Consider the following 23,995-nt stretch of genomic DNA (forward strand, 5'->3'; position numbering starts at 1 on the left):
TCATTTACAACCAGAAGAACTTTGCCAGGGATTCCACTATATTCAGTACAGACAATTTTTATTTCAATAAAGTAAAAGTACAAAAATCAGAATCGTTTCAGAAAAATTAGGATATCAGGGAACGTGCCAAAAAGTCTGGGAAATCCTGAAAATTCAGGAAGGGTGGCATCTCTAATTTCACGCACATTCACACTTTTGTCGCTGCAGCTGCCGATTTAGTTCGTGTGAATGTTATTTTGCAACTCTCTCGGGTTCCTTTTATTTGTGGTGTAAATTGATAGACTGACTGCCCCTCGTTGTTAGATCTCGCATTTTATGCAGTTTGACAGGCTAATGAATCACAAGGGGTGAGGCTTGCGATGCCGTGCTAGCGATTTGTGGCGATTTGTACCAATGTATGCGAAATACTCTCGATTGAGTGGAAGAGCCGCCGTCGCTGGATTGTATCATTAGGTTTGAAGTAGCCAATTTGGAAAATTTAAACTAGAGGCGAACGAATTCTCCGCTTCAATGAACTATAGCTTCAACAAAAACAACAACTTAAACTAAACCTACGGTGTTCAGAAACATGTGATATGTGTCCACATCGGCAGAAAATCTAGCACATACGCATATTTCAATGCACAGTCCCATATTTTTATTTCTACAGAGTGCAGATGCACCGGATATGAAAAAAACTTTACTTTAGCGACTCTACCAATCATAACGTGGAATTTCCATTACAATAATCAGTGCCAGAAATTATCAAAATCTGTTCAAGGATGAATACATTAGCTTTTTCCCAGTGTCGGATGAATTCTCTTATGTTGAAACTCAACATCATATCTGTCATAATGAGTATAACCAGTGGCGTCTCGTCCATATGCGCACATCGTGCACTGCACAACCTAATATTTAAAAAGTGAAACGCTCCTACTATGCTATGCACAGACTAGACCTCAGAAAAGAAACGTATGGAAAGTATGAAAAACAAACGGCTCTCCCAGTCCACGCACTGTGCAGAATTACGTATATTGATTTCTATTTTGTACCATTTATTCTATGCTCTCCCCAGTCAGTGCACATCGATGAGTGCACAAAAATTACTTATATCTGCACACTGATTGATAAAATTGTGTTGAAGCTTCGGGTAACTAAACTGCCAATGTGTTGGCGGCGATTTCGTGCAGTGGACTATGTGCACAAGAGAAGAGAACGGAGAACAGATCTCCTCATCGTAAGTCTATCTTATTTCTCTCCCGAATTTGGCCATCCATGCACGCTCCGGATTCGCAATTGGTGCGCTTTGCGTAAGCTACTTTGATATAGCAGCTCTCTGAAAGCTCACTTTCGATTATTTATCACGTCATCGACATCAGACTCTGTGCACTTTTTCGGTGAACAGATAGAGCGGCGTTCACACGCTCTAGTAAATTGCCGATGTATTAGTGTATGTATCGTGCATATTTTGCTTTGCACGTGAGGAGATCCATGCTTTAGATTCGCAGTCGGATTGGCGCACTCCAGATGACTAAATTTCATCCAGTTTTTCGGTGTACCAATTGAGATTCGCGATAAATCATCACAAATCACAAGTAAATATACTGATACTGTTGGGCAGTTTTTGAAAAGAACTGTGGAAGAGAAAATTTACGAAAATGGATATTCCGCGGCCAAAACTGGACTAGTTAAAAACGACTTGGGTTATAAACGGTAAAATAGTTACACGGAACTTTAATGCTACAGCTCACGACGCGAAGTGGCTTTGATAAGAGTAAAGTGACCATATGACCAGAGGTCAAACGCGGGACACCAACAAAAAAAAACAACGTTGTGTATATAAGTTATGTAAACATGAGCTCTGAAAATATACAAAAATAATTTAACCAGTCTCGTTTATTCGTGAAATTTTTGGCATGACAGATAATGCGATAAGCTCCAAAAAACCTTCAGTATACATATATTTTTCCCCAAGAACATTCAGTTCATTTTGTACATATAATGGTACAAACTGATTACTTACGCTTTCACGGTGCATAACCAGAGATCGTCAATTTCAGACGCAACTTACAACTGATTGTAATATTGCCACTCTCCATCAGTATGGAAAACTGCAGCCTAACAACCACATTTCAGATCATTTATCTTCGAAAAAGTCTCAAAGAACTCTGGGGCTGTTATCAATAGACAAAACATTGGATTTCAATGGTTAAAATATTTTGAAAACTCGGTTACTCAGAATTTTCATATACTCCACCTCTATTTCCTCATGAAAATCTTTCAGCGTCGACGGTATAACTGTTAAAATGACTCTAAAACTTGATAATTATCCCTTCAACATCTACGGGAAGTTGATCCGCAGCCGCCTGAATTGTGTTGTCGGTATTTAAGTTAATCCTTAAGCTTGTCATAGACGTCTTGGCCTTCCCTAAGAGGGCCGCCAAAGTTCGTGTTCATATTATCTGCCGAATAAGGAGAGCAATGTGCATAATTATTTGATAAAAATTTCAAAAATTAATGTCGCGATGATTTCAGACGTTTCAGATGTTTTTTTAATGGTTGTAGTCAAAAACAGAGGAAGAAGTTTTTTGTCTTGATGAGTCAAAGCATCGGAAAAAAATACGAGACGAGAAATATACGAGATACGAGAAATAGCCCAACAGAACACTGAATCAGAACATTCGTTTCAATCGGTAACGATTCCCAGATTCACAGATCACGAAAAAATTTTGGCTAATAGAGAAAACGATCTAGAACTAGCGACTAACTAAGTTTTGACAAACGCGGGACGTTTCGCGGGACGTAAACTGACGCGGGACACTTTGCTGAAACGCGGGACTGTCCCGCGAAAAGCGGGACGTCTGGTCAGTTTAGATAAGAGTAAAGTATTTTGTTGGCCTTGTTTGCTGTTACAGAGCCCAGCTGAAAACAATACAGTGATACAGAGTAGGATATGAAGATTTGAATCATATATCTTTCGTTCATTCAACTACCAAAGAGCACACTAACAACAGCATGACATGCCGCACGTTTGAGAAAACTTGCATTGAAGATGCGTTAGATCATGCTAATGAAGTCGCATAAAACAAGCATAATTCAATTGTGAAGAAAAACAGAGAAGGCATGAAAATCCTCATTGAATTAGTTTGTCTTCTCAGTTCACATGGGCTGAGCTTCCGAGGTCACGATGAAAGCATAACGTCTGTAAATAGAGGAAACTATAAGGACATGTGTAACTTTTTGGCTACGACAGATATGTCTTTTTCCATCTTCATAAATGCCACGTCAGTATTTACAGTATACATCAGAATAAATGCAAAATGAGTTTAGTTTACTGCATCAATTTGGCGTATCACTAGCTAAGCTGGTTGCGCAAACATATGATGGAGCTCGAGATCTCTTGCACGAATAATTCAAAAAAACAAGGAAATGTTTTTCTTCCATCTCTTCGTAAGCATCATTCTTCATCCAAAGCTCAAAGTGCGATTACGAGTTGAAGAAATTTATGTAGCAGAAGATCCCGAACTTGTGCAAAGTCGAGTGAGCCTACAGCTCTAGGATGATCAACATAGTTGAAACATATAATAAAGAAATTTCTGCTTTTCTGAGAGAAATGTATCGAGGTGACACAAAGTGAGATGGTGATACGATTTCACTCGCACCAGGGCTGCAAGGATACATTCTGGATTTTGATACAATTTTCTTCAATCGCTTCAAATTTCTCATATACCGACATTCGGTACCATACACTACAAAAACGAGAACTCTAATTTTGACAAAGTGAAATTAGGAAATGAACTGCGAGTGTTCTATCCGAAGCCAGAATTTGCCGAAAAGAAAATACCGGAGATTATAAAAACACCGATCGGCAGCAATATTGACGATATTTTTTCGGAAATTGTTTTATTCGCAAAGCTAATACTAACGCTTCCTCTAATCACAGCATCGGTCGAACAAAGTTTTTGACGTAGAACTACGTCTTTCATTAAGGGTGCCAAATCAAAAAATAGGTCACGTTTTTATGAAATAAAGTTAACGTTAATAACTATTTTTGTCGCAAACATATTTTGGCGATTTACATACTAAACGAATCGGAAATTCCGTAAGATTTGTTTAATATGCTATACATTAGATTCCCCTGGTTTGTACATGGTTAAAATTCCTGAAAACTTTAAGCGTTTCCATTTTCCCATACATTTGTTCTGTCCATTTGTGTGCTTTCCCGAACAGAGCTGTCAATAACGAGCAACTTATCGACGACCAACGGAGGGGAAATCTTAGGATTTAAAGCCTTCGTGAACAAAGGAAAAGGTAGAAGAATGAAGGGGAATACCTGCCAAGAGTATAAACAGTGGATCTCGCTGAGGCAAACTTTCATTCGGCATCGGACTGTTGAGCAATCCAGTTCACTTTGCTTTCGCTGCGCTTCGATCTAAGATTGGACCCCACCAGTGGTAATCCAACTTGGATATCGTCGTGTGGTTTTTCTCAGTTCGTTTTTGGCGTTATTCATATCGTGTGTTTTTCTTTCCGCGTCATAAATTAGACGCTTCGCGTAGTGTGTGATGAGCAAGAAGAAGAGGAAGGCAGGCTCGAGTCCTGCAAAAAAACGAACGCATTGCCAGGGGCAATAAAATTTCGAGACAAGCGTTATCTAATGATGCACGCGATGTTGGTGCAGTGAAAAGCGCTCGCACTGAACCGAGCCTTCGCGAGTGTGACACCGCATCGAACAACAGCGAAGTAGGCGATTTAGGCGCGTCGGTCGAAAATGTAAACGCCGTTACCCAGACAGCAACCAAAATCAAGCTCCCCCCGTTGGTGGTGAAGGCGGTCGCTCTTGACAAAGTCATCAGCGAATTCGCATCGATGCAAAGAACAAGCTGTGTGGCATAATTCAGTCTTTTTCCAAGCTGTTAACATGGTTTGTTTTCCGTCATCATAAGGGCTTCGTTGGTGCCTTTGAGAATGTATCAATGCATTAAACTGACGTTATGGCGAAGCAGGCGTTAAGGTTGAGCCCCAAAAAAATATTCGGGGAATACCAAGCATCTTGAATGTCTTACTGGAACTGGTTATAAGTTATTTAGGTTCGCGTGCCAATCGCAAAACTGCCTTCAACTAGGATTGCATTTGCGCTAATATTGATAATAATGAAGCATTGCTACTGTTTTCGAGGTTGTTATTAACAAAAAGAGTTTATTTCGCTTGTTTAGTCACCAAGAAAGTAAATGTCGTTCTGGAATTTTGTATGTGATTAGATTTCGCTTGCCAGTAGCAAAGCCTCCTCCGCTAAGGGTGACAGCTGCGCTTCCCTCGAGCATGAGAAAGTAATGCAACTTTTTCCGAGGCCAGTAATATTAACATAAGCGTTTCTTTTGAGAATAGCGCAAAATGATGAGAAATGTTTATATTCTAGTAGTTTCACCAATGTATGGCGACTTATATAAAATAACAGTGTAGTTCTACGTCAACAATGCGGTCGTATCTTGGACACAACATCCTATAATTTTTTGATTCTTCGTAGACTGAAAACCTACTTAGGATCAACGATGGGAGAGGAGCGACTGAAAAAGCTTATGATTATGGCAACATTACCTTTCGTTGAGCGTTGTGCGGTGTTGAGCGTTTGAGCGACGTTTAGCCTTGAATGGCTCTGAGCGTTCCGTTTCCGTTTCTTTTTTATACTGTACTATAATGACTTTGAATACTTTTTGGCTGGCTCGTCACTTCCATTTTTGGGAGAATGTCGGGAGTGAGAATTGAACTCGCGATCTTTAGCGTGAAGGGTACGGTCCGTTCCCGTTTCCGTTTCCGCTTCCTATGATCTTTAACTATCACCATTTCGCTCTAACACGATCTTAGTTTCTAAGGGTGGGTTTAGACTAGGGATATATTCATGAGAAGAAATATGATGAGATTTATAGAAATCGCATCAACCGTTTACACTAGAATGAACTTCTATAATGAATATATTCATATTTTTGGTGAATTTATTCACCTGAAGTAGAACTGCATCCAACTTTAGTGATTTCTCACCAGTGAGAAATTCACAAGCGTTTACATATGCTGAATTTATTCATGTTATATATACCTCGAATAAGTGTATCATATTTATTCTCACCCGTTTACACCTTTTTTCACGTGAATAAATCCATCTATAGCTATATATCTCCCAAATGTAAACCCGCCATAACACTTCCTTTATCTAACTCCACTTCACTAACACCATTTTCGGTCTTCTAGAGCGGTTTTCAATGAACCGAGAGATAGTGGCTTCTCTTTTTCCAAAATGGCGTCGGCATACGATATTCGACTTCCGCTGTTTGAGCCCTGTTAAGTTGACGTTGAATTTTATGCTTTGATTATCACTAACACGCAATGATATTCAATTTCGACGTTACGAATATCATGGAGAAAATGAATATGCAAATGAAAAATGAACTTCCTGGCAAGCTGATGTTGATGTTCATTGCACTGGTGTTCATTGATAGTGTTGTTCCATAATTATCGACTCTCGCTTGAGCAGTAGGTTGTCAATGCAAGACAGGCTGAAATTCGCCGTATTTGAATGCCGTGAACGTGAATATTTTTGGCACTGACAATAATGCTTGAAATTTTTCAATTGCACCTCTTGCACCCACAATGGTCAGAATTATTGCTCAGTCGTTCCTCTTTATTCCACGCGGCGAAAGACGTGAGATGACAAAGTTTGTCGCTTTATTGTGGAAGCCAGTTTACTTTTTATCTCCTATTTGATACCTGAGCCGATAGCATATGATGTCACGACTTCAAATTTCATCTCACCTAAGTGACAAACTATAGTCACGCCATTTGCCTGCGGAATACGGTAACCAGAGCCATCTTACGTCTTTCGCCGCGCGGAATTAAGGGGTTGACTGAAGGATTAACGAGATTTTTTGCATAAATCGATTCGGGCACTTATTACGCTGAAGAAAATAATTTTTTTTATGAAATGTATTTTTTCGGTCGAATTTAATTCATGCATAAACCTGTCTGAAGAAGCCAGTATGAACAAACGATTTTCGATCGCTGTAAGAAATTATTTTACTCTTTCAAAAAACTCGATGATAATTGTAGTTTTCTCAAGCAAAATAATCTGAAATTCCGCATTGATTTGATATGAGACGGATCAAGCATTACGAGAAATTCGAGCGTACCGACCGTCATTTTTGAACATACAATATACAACGTTCAAAATTATCTATAAAATGATAAACTATAACTATCGCTTGTTTAAAATGAAGATATTATCTTTTTTCAGGTATTCGGATGATCATACTCGACGATGGTACAAAAATAAGTAAAAATAAAGAATCCAACGCAATGGTAGATCGGAATAAATTTCTGGAAACTGTGACAGAAACTTCGCTAGATTAGTGAAAGCTCAAACTAATTAGCTTGTTAGTGCAAATGTTAACGCAGAACAAAACGTCGGCGATTGCAAAGTATCGTGTTTGCCTTCAACGAAAACTAACAAATTAAAACGAAAGCAATCTCATTAATGATCGGAATATTCAGGGGGAATACACGCAGATCAATCGAATCGTTTGCAAAAACGAATAAATTAGTATGGAAAACAGGAAAGAAAAAGAAAAATCATGCAAAGCAATCGCACATCCAGATACAACATACCTATTTTGATCCGACGCAGACGAAGAAGGCCTCTGTATACTGACGGGGACGGGCGAGCTAGAGGAGATGACACCGCCTGAAGCGATGGTAGCTGCCTCGCTACCTAAGACAGTCAGTTGGGGTGTGGTGAGCTGTATGCCACTGCTCACTGCTACGTTCCGGAACCACCCGGCTACGTCAGTGGTAGTGTCCTGTTCGGCTCGCTGCAGGAATGGATGTTTCAACAGGTCCGGATACTTCGGTCGTGCCAGGTAGTCCTTCTGAAGGCAACGCTGGACAAAGTCCCGGAATTCCAGACTGAAACCTTGGTCCTCGGGTAGGCGAGGAGGATTAGAGGTAAGCACTTTGGTGAGAACTTCAAAATCAGTTTTGCAACCACGATACGGGAACACCGCAGTGGCTAACTCAACCAGTGTAATTCCTAGGGACCACACGTCGGCTCGAATGTCATACACCGATTTTGCAGGATCTATCCGCTCGGGCTGGTATATATTGAACAAAAACAAAGTATTGCACAAAAGGTACGCAAAAAGTACGAGAATAAAACCTACCGCCATATAAGCAGCGCACCCTGCTGATCTCGTTTTGGCATTCGAATCAACCAATCGACCACTGATGCCGAAGTCGCACAACTTGATGTTCCCTCGGTCATCGATTAGTATATTGGAGGGTTTCACGTCCCGATGGATCACCCGATGTTGTTCCTTTAGGTAGGCCAGCGCATTCACCGTCGCAACGGTCACCTTGCCTAGAATTTGCTCTGGAACAGGCTTTTTCGATTTTTTCTGCAATTTGTCGAAACAGGTCGTCATCAGTTCCATGCAGATCCAAACGTCCGCATCAGTGATGAAACAGCCGAGACACTTGACAATATAGCGACACTTCTCCGACTTCAGCACCACGTCCAAGTCCATTATGATTCGCTTATTTTCTTCGTCATTTCCCGTTCGACGCATTTGCTGCAATTGAACCAAAGATATACGATTAGCACTATTGACCCTCAATCGAATAGGTCGGGACACTAACTTTCACAGCAATTATAGCCCCACTGGGTTTGTGGCGCATTTTGACTACGTGGCCACTAGTTCCACTTCCCAGCTCGCCCAAATCCTGCATATCGGTCAGCGTCGTCTTGTAGGTCTGGTCATTTATTTTCAACATCCCGCTCTTCTCGATGATCTTCTGGAAACGCAGCTCCGATTCGCTTCTCCGGTTGCCCGATTGAATCGGCAGCGGTAAGTCAAGGTTCGGTCCTGAAACGGAGAATCAGCAAATATGCCGCAATTAAACGAGCGTCCGTTTTTTTTTTGTTCACACAGGCAAGTTGCCTTAATTGCACAGGATAGTTAAACCGGAGAACTACGTTCTTTCCTATGCCAAATTTTGAAACCATTCATTAAACATCGAATTCAGTGTATGTGCTCCGGTGACGATGTTGCAAAGCATCAGCACACACGAAAGAAACAACCTTCGTCTTATTGTCAAACATCCTACTCGTCCTCCATTCTTAGTCCACAATCAACTTTGAAAAGCGATGATAGCAAACCATGACAAGAACGGGAAAATAAAAACAACAAAAAGGTCCCAACTTACGTCCACGGCTTGCAGAACCAATTCCGCCGCTACCGCCGCGTTGGGTTCTGTCAAAATTGAGTGTTGGTGTTGGAGGTGTTCTTGGTTGGACCGGAGGGGTTTGCTGTTGCACCTGAAGCTGTGCCTCAATCATGCTGATCCGATTACCGATCGAACTTTGTCCGGACATTTCTTTTTTGCTTCGCTGTTGCTTGGCTCCAAAACGTCGAAAGATTGTAGCTTTCGTATTCTTCTCCCGAAATTTTCTTCTATCTTCCACTGCTTTTGACAGAGCAATTAGAAGGCAAATATTCGATCCAACGTCGTTTGCGGAGGACCCTTTATGTTCCCCTCCTGCTAGTCAAGTTGTTCCATTGGGAGCACAGTGAACTTCATTGCCAAATCCACCTTCTGCAGCCGAAATCGTTCCACCAAACAACGGCAAACTCCGTTTTCTTTATCGTTCAATCGCGTTACAGCTCCACTTCGAACGGAAACGTAGAGAAATCTTCAACTTCTTTCAGCACTCACACCCCGAGCGAGCGAGCGATCGACAATTTTTTCTTTTTCTTTCTCTGCTGTCGCTGCACATACACACTTTTGGCCTTTATTTTTTATGCAAAATCAATGGCACTCTTTGAACTGAAGTGAGCGGCGATTCGTAGCGGAGAGAATTTCCCCCGATGCCGGCGTTGTTCACTTGCTTTTTTAAGTTGACAACTATAGTGTGAAAAATAATTAGTAAATGTAACGAATTTTTTGATAAATGCTACCAATCTATAGTCATTTTCTACCGTTCTAATAAGGGGCTGTCCACATACCACGTGGACAACTTTAGGGGTGGGTAGGGGGTAAGAAAATGTCCACTCTTGTCCATGGAGAGGGGGGAGAGGGTATAGACTGAGTCCACGTGGACAGGAAGAATTTTCTCTCCGTATTTATCAATAAACGGATTGAGAAGTGCTGCCCAGTCAAACGTTCATATATTTTCTCTCATATCATGGATTTTCTTCAGTGAAATCTGTATTATAAAAATATCTCACGTAAATTGTCAATGACCAACTATTTCCTATGATCGAACTTTTATAGTTACGGGGTATTCATAGCCTTCATAGCCAAAACTATAAAAATTAAACGATTCCATAATGGTTGAGATTCAATGATATGCGTAAATGATTTTTATCAAATATAATTTTCTATACGTTTTGTTATATCTCGAGAACAATATATGATAATAACGTCTGTATAGTTTTTTCATACAGAATTGCGTGTAACATCATTTTTCCAAAGTATTTTAATTTTATTAATTTCTAGGAATAAATATTTACATTTGCAGGAGATTGTCTATGCATCACTAGTCGTCAACTTAAAACAATTGAGCCAGTGTTCTGATAAATTATAGAATATTTCAGGAGGTGATAGAGGATCATATTTGATGAAAACAAAATTTTGCATAGAATGCAGTTGTAAAACTTTCAAATTAATAGAACCTAGGATCAACTTTTAAATGTAAGGAACCAACTTCAAATTTTGTGTTTTTAATTAATTTTCCAAAAATGCATGATAAACTGGAAGCTCTCCAACCACTCTACAGTTCCTTCCTTGACACCACACTATTATTCTTCTTGTTATCTTCCACTAATTTAAATGTGTTCACAACATAATTTTATGCAAATTTTCCTCGAATGAAAGCATTGTGAGCACTTTTTGAATTTTCAGTCCAGTCATTTTCGGTCGGTCTCAAGGAAAGGTTCAATAATTCTTTCGTAGTTGAGATTTGATCATCAGCGTGGAAGATTTTTTATGATCCCCTATCTCTTAACATTTTTCGGATCAGCTACCTAATAACCTATATGTAATAATATTATTTTAAACAGATATAATCGCTGTAACTCTTTTATAAAATAATGCATTCGTCAAAGCATCAACTGGACCATGTATTAAATATTTCCAAGATTGCGATGAGTAGATTTGACCATCGATTTGCTGTGCGTTCATTATTTCATGAAATATTCTTAATTCGAAATAAAAAGGATAATTTTTCATTCGATAGAGAATGCCTCTGCAGTAAATAGTTCTACTGAAACTCTCTATGAATCAAATGAACGCGAAATAATCATGTTGATTGGATTGCTTTTAAGCATATATTCTCAAAATCTAGAGAAACTTTGAATACAAACTATAAACGCTTTATCTTTTCTTACAAAGTATTTTATCTACAACACATATACACATCACACACTAGAAATTTGTAGCTTGAAAATGCTGTATTTTTCATCTTAATGTCATCGTTTATATCGAAGATACAGGCGTTCCGAAATCTCTGAAAAACTTCGACCTTTTACTCCTCATCCTTTGTCAAGTGAGGATCTATAGATATCAGTACATGCTTCCTACTTTATTTCTTTTTTTGAAATTCTTTTTAAATGATAGAAAAAGAGTCTATGTATATAAAATCGTTCTGTTCGTTTTTGTGCGTTTCAAAAACTCGAGCTCTGATGTAGCTCATATTATAACACACCATACGAGCCACTTCAAAAATTGTTGTTGCTACTGCCAACGCCTCAAGAAGCTTCAAGATTTCCAGATGAAATGAGCACACTTCTGAAATAAATCTGTGAAAGTAAATTAACTTTCTAGTATTGAATATGTATTCTATATGACAGCAACACAATTCATTGCATGTGTTCAAAAATCGTGAGCTTGAATTGTATTGATAGTGATTTTAAATCTGTTTAATTTTATTCGATTCGCTTTGCTCAAGATCAATCCTCGGAATTTTGTAATTTATATTCGGATGCGGATTGTTCAACTGGATATTGCGCGTTTCCGTGTTGACAAACCAGATAGCCTTTATATCTTCGAAGATAATAGAAAAACAAAGTATTACAAGTATTGAAATTAGAGGCGAATGAACTGCAAAGTTTAAAGCCTTTTAAAAACAAAGAACAAAGAACATACAAGTATTTCAAAGTTAAACTCATATGGAATATTTGCTTTGTTTTACTACTCATTTTTCTGTCAAAAAAACACCAATGAGCCACGGCAAACGTGGCAGGGTTCAGCAAGTAAAATTTGAAACAAAATAAACTTAAATGGAATTAAAATTTAATTCATGCGCAATTAAGTATATTCTAATATTTCCTAAATTATTCTAATAAAATCAAGAGAAATGTCCACGTGGAAAACAGGGGGAGGGGTATGAAAATGTCCACGCTTGTCCACGGAGGGGGAGGGGGGAGTTTAAAATCGTGCTTTTTCTGTCCACGTGGTATGCGGACAGCCCCTAAACATATATGTCAAGCAGAACCATGATCCGTGAACCCAATATCGGTATTAAAATTACATCCTAATTTTACCTCAGTATTGCATTACGGCAAAAAATGAAAACGGTTTATACGCGCTTTTCTTACCAATCTTCAGACATGACAACATTCAAGTAATGTTATCGAGTAAAATATACTAACCTCTGGTAGGGATGTGGGATTGTTAACAATATCTTCAAAAAAAAATTGTACATTCTACTAATGTTTGCATTACCGAAGGAATTTGGTGTTTTTCTCCCGAGGATTTTTCTAAGTGAATAATCTTGAATTGTTGAATTGTTGAATGCAGTGATACCGGGTAAGAAGACATGCTTTAATTTGGAGACAGTTGATTTATTGTGAAAACATGTAATTTAGTGAATTCTGAGTGAGTTGAAAAAATTAGATTTTTTAAATGCCTTCTGTGTATCAGTGGGCAGAATTGTACAATTTGTGAAATCATGTCGGGAAAGACGAATGAGGCTTTACTCCTTCAGATTAAAAAAACAGATAAATTTTTATTAATTGTTTGTCAATGCTAAAAGAAAGTGAGGCACAATACATGTTCGGGTCCAACTGATCACCCCAATTCACGATGACAGTGCTACCATGTCGACGTCTGGTGGCGACTTTCAATTAGGAGCCATAAATGACCCTCGCAATGTTACACCTTTCATTCCACGAACAGACGTTGCCTGCCTGCATTTTGTTGCACTCTACACCGCTCACATTCCAGCTCACCAGTATCCATTTACTCGTCGAGATGTGTGCAGGAATTGCCCTTCTACTTGACGCGCAACCCGTCACAGCCACCCTCACGGGATTTCTCCTTTGTCGAGAATTGTATCGATCAGTAAGCGCATCCCGTCACAGTCACCCTCACAGGATTTCTCTTCTCAACGGAGGGCCGATTAATGGTGCCCTTCAACATAACGCGCACCCCAACACAGCTTCTCCCATGGAGGCAATATGACTGATTTCTCCGCCGTGTCCCATTCCTGCTGCAATTTCAATGTTGATTCTGCTCTCACTGCTTTTCGGATACTGCTGGTTTCCTTACGTCTCTAACACTCACCGTCTTCCGCCAGGGTGATGCCAATCGGGATCATGCCGGCGATAACGCACGCTGCTTCCAACGAAATCATTCTATACGCGCTCGCAACCCTTATCGCCATGAGCCGAAACGTACGCCCCAGTTTCCTGCGACTCCGATGGGTTTCAAGAGCCACAGACCAGACTGGTGCTCCGTACCGCATTATTGATGAGGATACAGTAGCTAGAAGACGCCTTTTGCTACTGCAAAATCCAGTGTTGTTCGGCATAATCCTAGCTATCGCTCCTTCAGATTAAAAGAAACAGATAGATTTTTATTAATCGTTTGTCATTTCATGCAACATATTGTACAGCCTTTCAAGAAAACAAAAACATGTTTAATTTTATTGCACAACCTATATGGAGCAATAATATTGAGCGTGTATGGGCCTGGAAACTCTGTTGAGACTGAAAAATCCCCCTTTTTTAGCAAAGTACGTTTTTAAAATGCCTTTGTGCATCGCAAGAGAAACTAGTCTACCTAATCAATTTTTCTCTATCAGATCAGAAGGGCCAAGTGAAGTGTAAAAATATATAAGTTTGAATGAAAATTTCTACTTCATATTGTTAGATTACCTAACAGATGTAGTCCTGACACTAACTTAACCATTTGTCGATGCATTTCGTATTCCTTTGTTCCACAAATAATTACTATTATAATATAAAATCATCATCAGACACAGTTTTCGTTCAATATGTTTTTGCAATTTCGGAAGAACCCCCTTATTTCATCACATAAAATAAATATTGGATACGTAGTTTTAAAGTTTCATTCATAATTTTGATTTTTGAAGCATGTTTATTCCACCTGAATATCCATCATTATTTTCGCTTCTCAATGAAAGCACACGAAGCTTAATGCCGTCTACGCGTATATACCCTTCAAAATCAGAATCCGAATTGGATTACGATTCCAATAATACAAAAGCAAAAGCAACAGGTTTTCCATATTCATAGTCTTTTTAGATTTTCTAAAACAATGCTCGGAACTTGACAGTTCAGTATAGTTGTATTGGTGAACCCAAGTGCGAACCCGTGAAACATCTCAGTGCGAACACAACAGCTTGCTGGGTGAACCTAGTGCAAAACTAGGTTGAAACTGAGTGAATAAAAAAACGTTTTGACAGCAGTTAGTTTGGCACTGGGGTTGGAACTGAACAAAAACGAATTCGCTACAATAGAGTGAGTTTAAAAAAATGTACACACATTCTCTAACTTATTATTTTCTATGAGGACATCGCTAGGTTTGATGTAAAAATATCCTAATTAAACAAATTAAACAAATTTCGAATTACCCTTAGAAAAATCCTCGGTCGAAAACTACTAAATACATTTGGTAATGCAAAATTAGTAGAATGTACAAATTTTTTTGTACATATTGTCAACAAACCCGCATCCCTACCAGAGATTAGTATATTTTACTCGATAACATTAGTAAGCTTGTATATTGTCATATCTGAAAATTGGTGAGAAAAGCGCGTATTAACCATTTTCATTGTTCCCATAAGGCAATACGGAGGTATAATAAGGATATAATTCTGATACTTGCATTTTCGGCGAGAAAATGTAGCCGATATTGGGCTTCCGAATCATGGTTCTGCTTGACATATGTGTTTATTAGTACGGTCGAAAATGACTATAGATTGGTAGTATTTACCAAAAAATTCGTTATATTTACTAATTATTTCTCTCAGTGTAGAAGGGAAATATTTCCCTGACTACATTGCTCGAATTATTTTGATATTGAGTGATTACTATTCGTAGTGTGAGGGGTGTATTTGTGGTATTTGTCTGCCGTTGTATGTAAATAAACAAATCGATCTATCATCTTCGGATTCAGCACAGACGTTATATTATTTTCTGTGCTTCATTTTATTTCATACCGCATTGGAGTCCATTCAAAGGATGAAAGTAGAGGTTGAGTATGAGCTTGACCGGAATCGAGAAACGCGGTTGGAACGAGTTGAATCTACATTACAACACGTGGAAGGAGATGACGACTCAGAGGACTATACGGAGGAAGAAATGCTGTTATATGCCGACTTCGAAAACTATCTGTCCCAGGAAGAGCTAACCGATCCGAATGTTCGAGTGAAAATAGTCGGGATAGAGTCCGAAAATCCAATCATACAAGTCAACAACGATATCTATAAGGGAACGTACGATTTTGCCGTAGGGACAAATGTATTCTTTGAAGAAGACTCAAAAGGAAAGGCCTCGATCGATCCGCTGTACTCGGCTAATCCGGAAAAGTTGTACAAATATGTAGGACAGAGCACAAAGGTACTTACAATGAAGCGAATATTTATCACCCCTAAGACGGAGCAGGTTAAGACAGAACCAGGTACAGCGGCAGAAATTACTCGGGACAATGCCAGCCAATACACAGTCACCCACACGTATGAGGAGGCACTGAATATGCATTTGCCGGAGGGTCATTATCCGCCAAGGCACATTGAGCAGGAACATAATTGCGAAAAAGTCGTCAAGAGAAAAACTACTAAACTAACCATGGTGGAGAGTGATGTTGAGGATGATGCCATGCGAGATGATCCTCGGGATGCCGATTTCCGACCTGGAGGAAGCAAATGAAGATTGATTAGAAGTAGAATTTCAATTGCTAAGAGAAATATATTTATTTCTTGGAGTAGAGTTGTATAGAAATGTAAAAATAAATCATTTCTGTAAACGTTGAAAAAAATAACAAATTTATAATAATTTTAATTATGTTCGTGAAATTCGGCTCCTTAGCAGGCAGTCACCGCTCGGTACCGGGCGGTCTTCGGGGTGCTTCTAAATTACCCAGTTTTGTCTTTTTGGCGTAGGACTACGTCTCTCATTTCTGTACCGGGGTGTAAGTTCAAAGTTTCGAAAACGAGAGAGTGACGCTGGAGTGCAAGTTTTGAACGTTAATATCCCTTTACCGGTTGAATGGAGTGGTATAGTACAGTCAATCCTCCTATAACGCGGTACTCTCAGAACGCGGTTTCCATATTACGCGACGATGAAATTGCGACAGCCCTTCTATAACGCGGTTTCCGTTCAACAACGTCCCATCAGTTCTTTTCGTGCAACCAATGCATGATTTTAACTGGATATGTTTATATAAACATTCAAGATAATCTTTTAGCTGTTTACGACATCGGTTTCAGGCAAGCTCCGGCTTAGGGGATATGATTCGCAAGTCAAGATGGGCTGAAAAATTAGCCGTCATTGCCAAACCTGTCAAACTACTTGATGAGCTTAAGAGCCCCCGCAGACTGCAGACTGATTTGTCGGCCGATAGTTTGGTCGGCTTCTTAATCAGTACGGAGAGTTATGCATGTGCGCACATTACGCCGATTCAGTTGGGTAGGTTTTTGCGCCAGAAGGCCGACCCGACCAAACTGTTGGTTGACAGAAAGTATGTAGTATGTGGAGGCTGTAAGGTAGATCTATGGAAAAAGATGCGCCCGTTTGGTTATTAAGCAGGGTTAGAGGAGCGGTAGAAAACAGTACGACAGAAAGCGGAAGGGGGTTTATCTGAAATGTTAAAGAGAAAGGATGATCACAAGAGTTTGAATGAATTCTGCACTCTCTCATTATTTAAGTAGTATTCAGCTGCTACTAGTCGAAGTCGAGTCGAAGACAAACGTTTGCAACATGAACTGTTGTTCAGTTCACAAATGTGCACAAGCGTATTGTGTTTTGTTTTCAAAAAATCAGTATACTTTAAAAACGGAACACCCGAATGCAGCTTTGAAATTTTAACATTTAAATGAAAATTTTTAGTTTAGTTTTGACGTAGGACTACGTCTTTGATTTCTATATAGGGGGTCACTCTACGGAAAATGTAATGTTTGTCTAAGAGTTTTCAAATGCATATTACGCTAAATCGTTCTTACGATCTGTTATAATATATACCATTAGACAGCAAATTTATCCAGCATTTTTTTCGCCTGAGACATCCTAAGCGGTGTGTACTCAATCTTTTGTTGCAGACTTTTTGGATATAACAATATGTCACAGGTTTTTGAAAAATAAGAGGCTCTATTCATCACATCAAAGATATTTGGCTCACCGTATGACATTTTCCATAGTTTTAATACAGAAAAGTTATTATATTTAGTTTATATCAATTCATATGACGTTAGACCAGCGATACTCAACCTGCGGCCCGGCAGACTTTCTGGTTGGCCCAAGTTTGGAACTCATACACATAAGTACTATTGCCCTGACGTCATTGCAGACGAAAAAGAGGATACGATTATTCACAATTAATGAAAAATTGCATTCTCTGCAGGTAGGGAAAAATCTGGAACGAAAATTGTCTCTGATAATTATGTTCCATTCTGGATAGGATTGTTTTGCTGAAATGCAAGGAGATTTATAGAAAAATAGTTAAGTTAGGGTCAGGACTATGTTTTCTAGGTATTTAAACATCATCGAATAAAAATTTTCATTCTATTTTCAACAACTTGCATTTGCATTAGGGTCTGCTTATGACGAAATATGGGTTACTGTTCGATATTGTTACCACAGACATGGTTCATGGCCGTGTGGTGATCTAAAACTTTTATAGCCGCCATGCAAGCCACCAAGGATGGAAAATATACACTGCATTTTCTTATAAATTTCTCCAACGACAAGACCGCAAGCCTTGGTGGATGTCCAATATAATATGTCCAATATCTCGATATCATAGATGCTATTTTTTCGTTTTTAAATATGATTTTTCAAAGTCAACCGGTGGTTCGAAAAATCATTTTGCCCCTTTGTTCAAAAATGACTTTCTGCAAAAAATCATAACATTTGAACTAATGAACCGATTTAGATGATCGATATATTAAATTGAATCCATAAGCAAAATTTGAAAAAATAACACACTTGCGGGAAGATTGGATTCTAGTCGCATAGGTCTAGTTTAGTCACATAGGAATATTGATCGAAGACTTTTTTTTTTTTTTTTTTTATAAATTCGTTTATTTTTACAGGCTCAGTTACATAAGTTTAAAGGAGCCGAAATCTTAAATATATTTTTAAAACTATATATATGAACAATTTTCTTAAATCTATGGTTAGTAATGTGGGAAACCGATTACTCGTGGTGGACTCGAGATTAAAAGGGTGACATTTTCTCAGGAAAAGGATGGGGTATAAGGAAATTATTACAATGTTGATAATCACACACACTCAATTCTTAAATCTATTCGTACATCAGTTGTGAATTTACATTTCATTCTTCTGTTTATAGCAAGCGGAATTACTCACAAAGGAAGAAATGGAGGGTATAAGGATATAAGGATAATCACACACGAACATCGATAGATTTAAGGAAAACATATATTTGGGACATGTAATCAAGGTCTAACCGAGCCAACACATCTCTCACCGGCACATTGGGCTGCCTTCCTCTAGCCCGAAGGGAGTTCTCTAAATTCGATCTGGCAACAAGATACACCTCACACGACCAAACAACGTGTTCGATGTCGTGGTAACCTCGGCCACAAACGCAGATATTGCTGCCGGCCAGATTGAAACGAAAGAGTAGCGCGTCTAACGAACAGTGATTGGACATGAGTCGGGAGAAGGTGCGAATAAAGTCCCGACTCAAGTCCAGACTTTTGAACCATGGTTTGAGGCTAACCTTAGGGATAATCGAGTGAAGCCACCGGCCCAATTCATCTTCGTTCCATTTGCGTTGCCAGTTAGCGATGGTATTTTTACGGACTAAAGAGTAAAATTCATTGAAGGCGATTTGACGCTGATAAATATCGCCTTCAATCGCACCTACCTTTGCTAATGAGTCAGCCCTCTCATTACCCGGAATTGAGCAATGAGAAGGGACCCACACAAAGGTAATGACATAACAGCGTCTGGATAAAGCACTCAAAATTTTTCGTATTCTCTCAAGGAAGTACGGCGAGTGCTTTTCCGGCCTCACTGAACGGATAGCTTCGACAGAGCTAAGACTATCCGTTACAATGTAATAGTGTTCAACAGGTCGTGAGGCGACGCTGTCCAGCGCCCAATGAATTGCTGCCAATTCAGCAATATACACTGAGCAAGGATTCTGAAGACTGTGTGAGGTGCTAAAAAATTCGTTGAACACTCCAAATCCTGTGGACTCATTTAAAGTGGACCCATCAGTAAAGTACATATTATCACAATTGATACCCCTATATTTTTCATCGAAGATCGTTGGAGCGATCCTCGATCGTTGGTAATCTGAATATCCATGGATATCTTGCTTCATGGACAGATCAAAATGCACAGAGGAATTGATGTAGTCAGGGAAACAAACACGGTTGGGAATATACGAAGAAGAATCAACCTGCATGGAGATGAATTCATGATATGAACTCATGAATCCGGAGTGAAAATTTAGCTCGATCAGCCGCTCAAAATTTCCGATCACCAATAGGTTCATGACCTTACACCGGATGAAGAACCGAAGAGATAATAAATTGAAGCGATCTTTTAGTGGGAGTAGGCCTGCCAAAACCTCGAGACTCATGGTATGCGTTGAGGGCATACATCCCAACGCAATACGGAGACAAAGATACTGAATTCGCTCGAGTTTAATTAAGTGTGTTTTGGCAGCTGATTGAAAACAGAAACTGCCATACTCCATCACTGAGAGAATAGTTGTTCTATACAACATTATAAGATCTTCGGGATGGGCTCCCCACCAGGTGCCGGTAATTGTACGGAGAAAATTTATTCTTTGTTGGCATTTTTTACTCAGATACCTAATATGGGCCCCCCAAGTACATTTGGAGTCGAACCAGACCCCAAGATACTTGAATGACATAGCATGAGTGATCGGTTTACCCAAAAGTTGAAGCTTTGGTTTTGCTGGTCTATGCTTCCTAGAAAAAACCACCATCTCTGTTTTCTCCGTGGAGAATTCGATCCCTAGCCCAATGGCCCAGGTTGAAAAATTGTTCAAAGTATCTTGTAAGGGTTCTTGTAGGTCAGATTCTGTTGATCCTACGACAGAGACCACTCCATCATCTGCAAGTTGTCTTAGGCTGCAATTTTGTGTAAGGCAATTGTCGATGTCGCTTACATAGAAGTTGTACAAAAGGGGGCTTAAACATGAGCCCTGGGGGAGGCCCATGTAAGAGACCCGACTTACTGCCGAATCTCCGTGAGAAAAGTTCAAATGCTTCTCACAAAGCAAGTTATATAACATATTATTCAATAGAGGCGGCAGACCCCGAGAGTGTAATTTGTCTGTCAAAACCTCTATTGAAACAGAATCAAAGGCCCCCTTTATGTCCAAGAATACTGAAGCCATTTGTTTTTTTCCGGCGTAAGCCATTTGAATTTCTGAAGAAAGCAACGCAAGACAATCATTCGTCCCCTTGCCCCTGCGGAACCCATATTGTGTATCTGAGAGTAGGCCATTCGTTTCAACCCATCGATCAAGGCGAAACAAGATCATTTTCTCCAACAATTTCCGTATACAAGACAGCATTGCTATTGGGCGATACGAATTGAAGTCGGACGCGGGTTTTCCGGGTTTTTGAATAGCTATAACTCGTACTTGTCTCCAATCATCTGGAACAATATTATTCTCCAGAAACCGATTGAATAAATTCAACAAGCGATGTTTCGCCACATCAGGGAGGTTTTTCAGCAAGTTGAACTTAATTCTATCCGATCCCGGAGCAGAATTGTTACATGAAAGCAGAGCAAGAGAGAATTCTACCATCGAAAACTCGGAATCAAGATCGCACCTATCTTGTGGTATATCTCGAACAATTTTTTGCACAGGAGCGGAATCAGGACAAACCTTCCGTGCAAAATTCAAAATCCATCGATGTGAATATTCCTCGCTTTCATTGGATGAAGAGCGATTTCTCATGTTTCGAGCCACTTTCCATAATTTTTTCATTGACGTTTCTCGTGACAAACCTCCCACGAAATTTCGCCAATAAGCACGTTTTTTACCTTTGATCAAGTTTTTAAATTGATTTTCAAGGTTCAAATACGTCTGAAAATTTTCAGGGGTTCCACGTTTCCGAAAAGCTTTGAATGCGTTCGATTTATCCTGATAAAGCTTGGAACATTGGCTATCCCACCATGGATTGGGAGGCCTTCGACGAATAGTGGAGCCTGGGATGGGTTTCGTTTGAGCGCGAACCGCGCTGTCATAGATCAAACGAGAAAGGAAGTTATACTCCTCCAATGGAGGTAAACCATCTCTGGAATTGATGGCTAGAGCAATCGCGTCCGCATATTTTTTCCAGTCAATGTGTCTTGTGAGGTCATATGCCATGTTTATAGATTCAGAAAAATTCGACCCAATGGTGATGGAAATTTTGATTGGCAAGTGATCACTACCGTTGGGGTCCTGGATTACATTCCACTTGCAATCTAACGATAGTGAATTCGAGCAAAGCGAGAGGTCAAGAGCACTTGGGTTAGCAGGAGGTTTAGGTACACGTGTTGTTTCCCCAGTGTTCAAAAGTGTCATATTGAAGCTGTTACAAAGATCATATATCAACAGTGAACGATTGTCGTCGTACTGTTCCCCCCAGGCAGTTCCGTGAGAATTGAAGTCTCCCAAGATCAATCGTGGCTCAGGAAGGAGTGAGCACATGTCAACAAGTTGCTTGCGGCTAACCGCAGCTCTCGGAGGCCAATACAAGCTGACAATACAGAGGTCTTTTCCTCTGATGTTTGCATGACAAGCAACAGCTTCAATCCCTCCAATAGGTGGAAGGTCAATTCGAAAAAATGAGTGGCACTTATTGATCCCCAATAGCACCCCTCCGTATCTGTCATCACGGTCCAAGCGTATAATATTAAAATCGTGGAAAGAGAGATCATCTCGCGAAGAAAGCCAAGTTTCGGACAGAGCAAAAACATCACAATTGAAGTTATGAATTAAAAATTTGAATGTATCCAATTTAGGGATAAGACTACGACAATTCCACTGTAAAACAGTGATATCTCCGACCTCTCTATTTGAATTAGACATCAAGAGAGATAATCATTGCAAGGAGGGGCCATGTTTGCATCAATTGTTGCAAAATTGTCTTTAATACTGGAAGCATTGATATGACAATGGTTCTGATGGAGTCGGAAACATTAAAGCATGTGAAGATTTGAGCCACAAGGTCAGTCAACTTTATAAATCCCGATTGGGAAGTTGAACTGGTCGGTAAAATAGGGACAGTTGGGGTTTTTGATGTCCCTTCGAGTGCTGGGTCGTTCGAAGGTGAATTATTCCCACGGAAGCCAGGAGGAACCTGATTTTGCTTGTCCGCTGCACTCGATTTTTTAGGCATGCTAACAGAGGGTATAACCGGAGGGGCTTGTCCTTGAACTTTGGGAGTGGTCACATTTTTGCGCCGGGGATTCCCTTGGAAGATGTACGGTGTTCCCTCGTTAGCTGTATCCGCTTCCATTTCGTCAACTGGCAGCGAAGCGAAGACATTGTTTGCGGTTAAAGGTTGTTGCTGTTGGGCCAATGGAGAAGCGCCCTTCAAAATTTCCGCAAAAGTGCGCTTCGAGCGTTCCTTTAAAGAGCGCTTCTGCTTCTCCCAGCGACTCTTGTAAGTTTCACAAGCCGAGAGCACGTGCGGATTTCCTCCGCAATATGGACACTTTTGCTCAATCGCACTGCAGGATTTGTCCACATGTTGCTCTCCGCAAGTGGCACAGCGCTCCTTGTTGGCGCAGTAAGCTGCTGTGTGACCAACTGACTTGCATTTCAGGCAAGTCATGGGCTTTGGCACGAAGAGTCGCAGCGGTAGCCTCAATTTGTCCACCATAACGTAGTCAGGGAGGGTGGAGCCAGCAAAAGTGACTCTAAACGAGTCGGACGGCGTAAATTTCGATTCTTTCCCTTCCTGGGAGACTTTGCCGAGTTGTCGGCATTCTAAGATTTTAACCTTAATCAAAGGCAGCTTTTTAAATCTGCCATCTCCTTCCATAATTGATTTGCACGTCAGACCCGTTTCGGTTATCACCCCCGAGATTTCTACGTCATGGGAAGGCACGTAGACACGATATTCCAGGGTAAACCTCTGGTCGACGACAATACCGTTTGCGTCTTTCCGATCAGCCACGACAACACGCAGTTTGGTCGGTATAACCTTCGTAATTTCTGTCACGGAGGAGTATCTTGCCAGATCTTTCATGATCTGAATAACATTAAGTGCTTTTCCGTTTGGCTTAGGCCTGAAGAAAACAACCCACGGACCAGTTCCAGGTGCATCTTCAGGATAGACCTTGACACGTGGAGAGAAGACAACAGGAGGAGAAGGAGATGACGAGGATTGAAGGGGATCGGGGACAACAGGATGGGGAGGCGAAATCTGAGCTGGGGTAGGAGCGAGGGGGGTTGGAGAGGAAATATTTGCAGGTTTTTTAGAGGGGGGCTTGCTAGAGTTAGC

The 23,995-nt window shown here is 40.1% G+C and overlaps 2 protein-coding genes across 2 annotated transcripts in view; one reads left to right on the forward strand and one right to left on the reverse strand.

Moving 5' to 3' along the window:
* LOC129772806 (dual specificity mitogen-activated protein kinase kinase hemipterous-like) overlaps positions 1 to 9,835 on the reverse strand; it is a 41,518-nt gene extending 31,683 nt beyond the window's left edge. The window contains exons 1-4 of the mRNA XM_055776283.1: positions 9,229 to 9,835; positions 8,662 to 8,888; positions 8,187 to 8,594; positions 7,636 to 8,117 (exon numbers count right to left, since the gene is read on the reverse strand). Coding sequence (XP_055632258.1) covers positions 7,636 to 8,117; positions 8,187 to 8,594; positions 8,662 to 8,888; positions 9,229 to 9,397 — 1,286 coding nt within the window. The 5' untranslated portion in view covers positions 9,398 to 9,835. The remainder of the gene's footprint in view (positions 1 to 7,635; positions 8,118 to 8,186; positions 8,595 to 8,661; positions 8,889 to 9,228) is intronic.
* A 5,527-nt stretch (positions 9,836 to 15,362) lies between these two features.
* Positions 15,363 to 16,317, forward strand: LOC129779645 (uncharacterized). The gene has a single exon (XM_055787235.1). It carries the CDS (start codon positions 15,510 to 15,512, stop codon positions 16,194 to 16,196), a length of 687 nt encoding a protein of 228 aa, XP_055643210.1. The 5' UTR covers positions 15,363 to 15,509; the 3' UTR covers positions 16,197 to 16,317.
* Positions 16,318 to 23,995: the final 7,678 nt, after the last annotated feature.

Source organism: Toxorhynchites rutilus, chromosome 3, assembly GCF_029784135.1.
Source record: "Toxorhynchites rutilus septentrionalis strain SRP chromosome 3, ASM2978413v1, whole genome shotgun sequence".
Taxonomy (NCBI): Eukaryota; Metazoa; Arthropoda; class Insecta; order Diptera; family Culicidae; genus Toxorhynchites; species Toxorhynchites rutilus.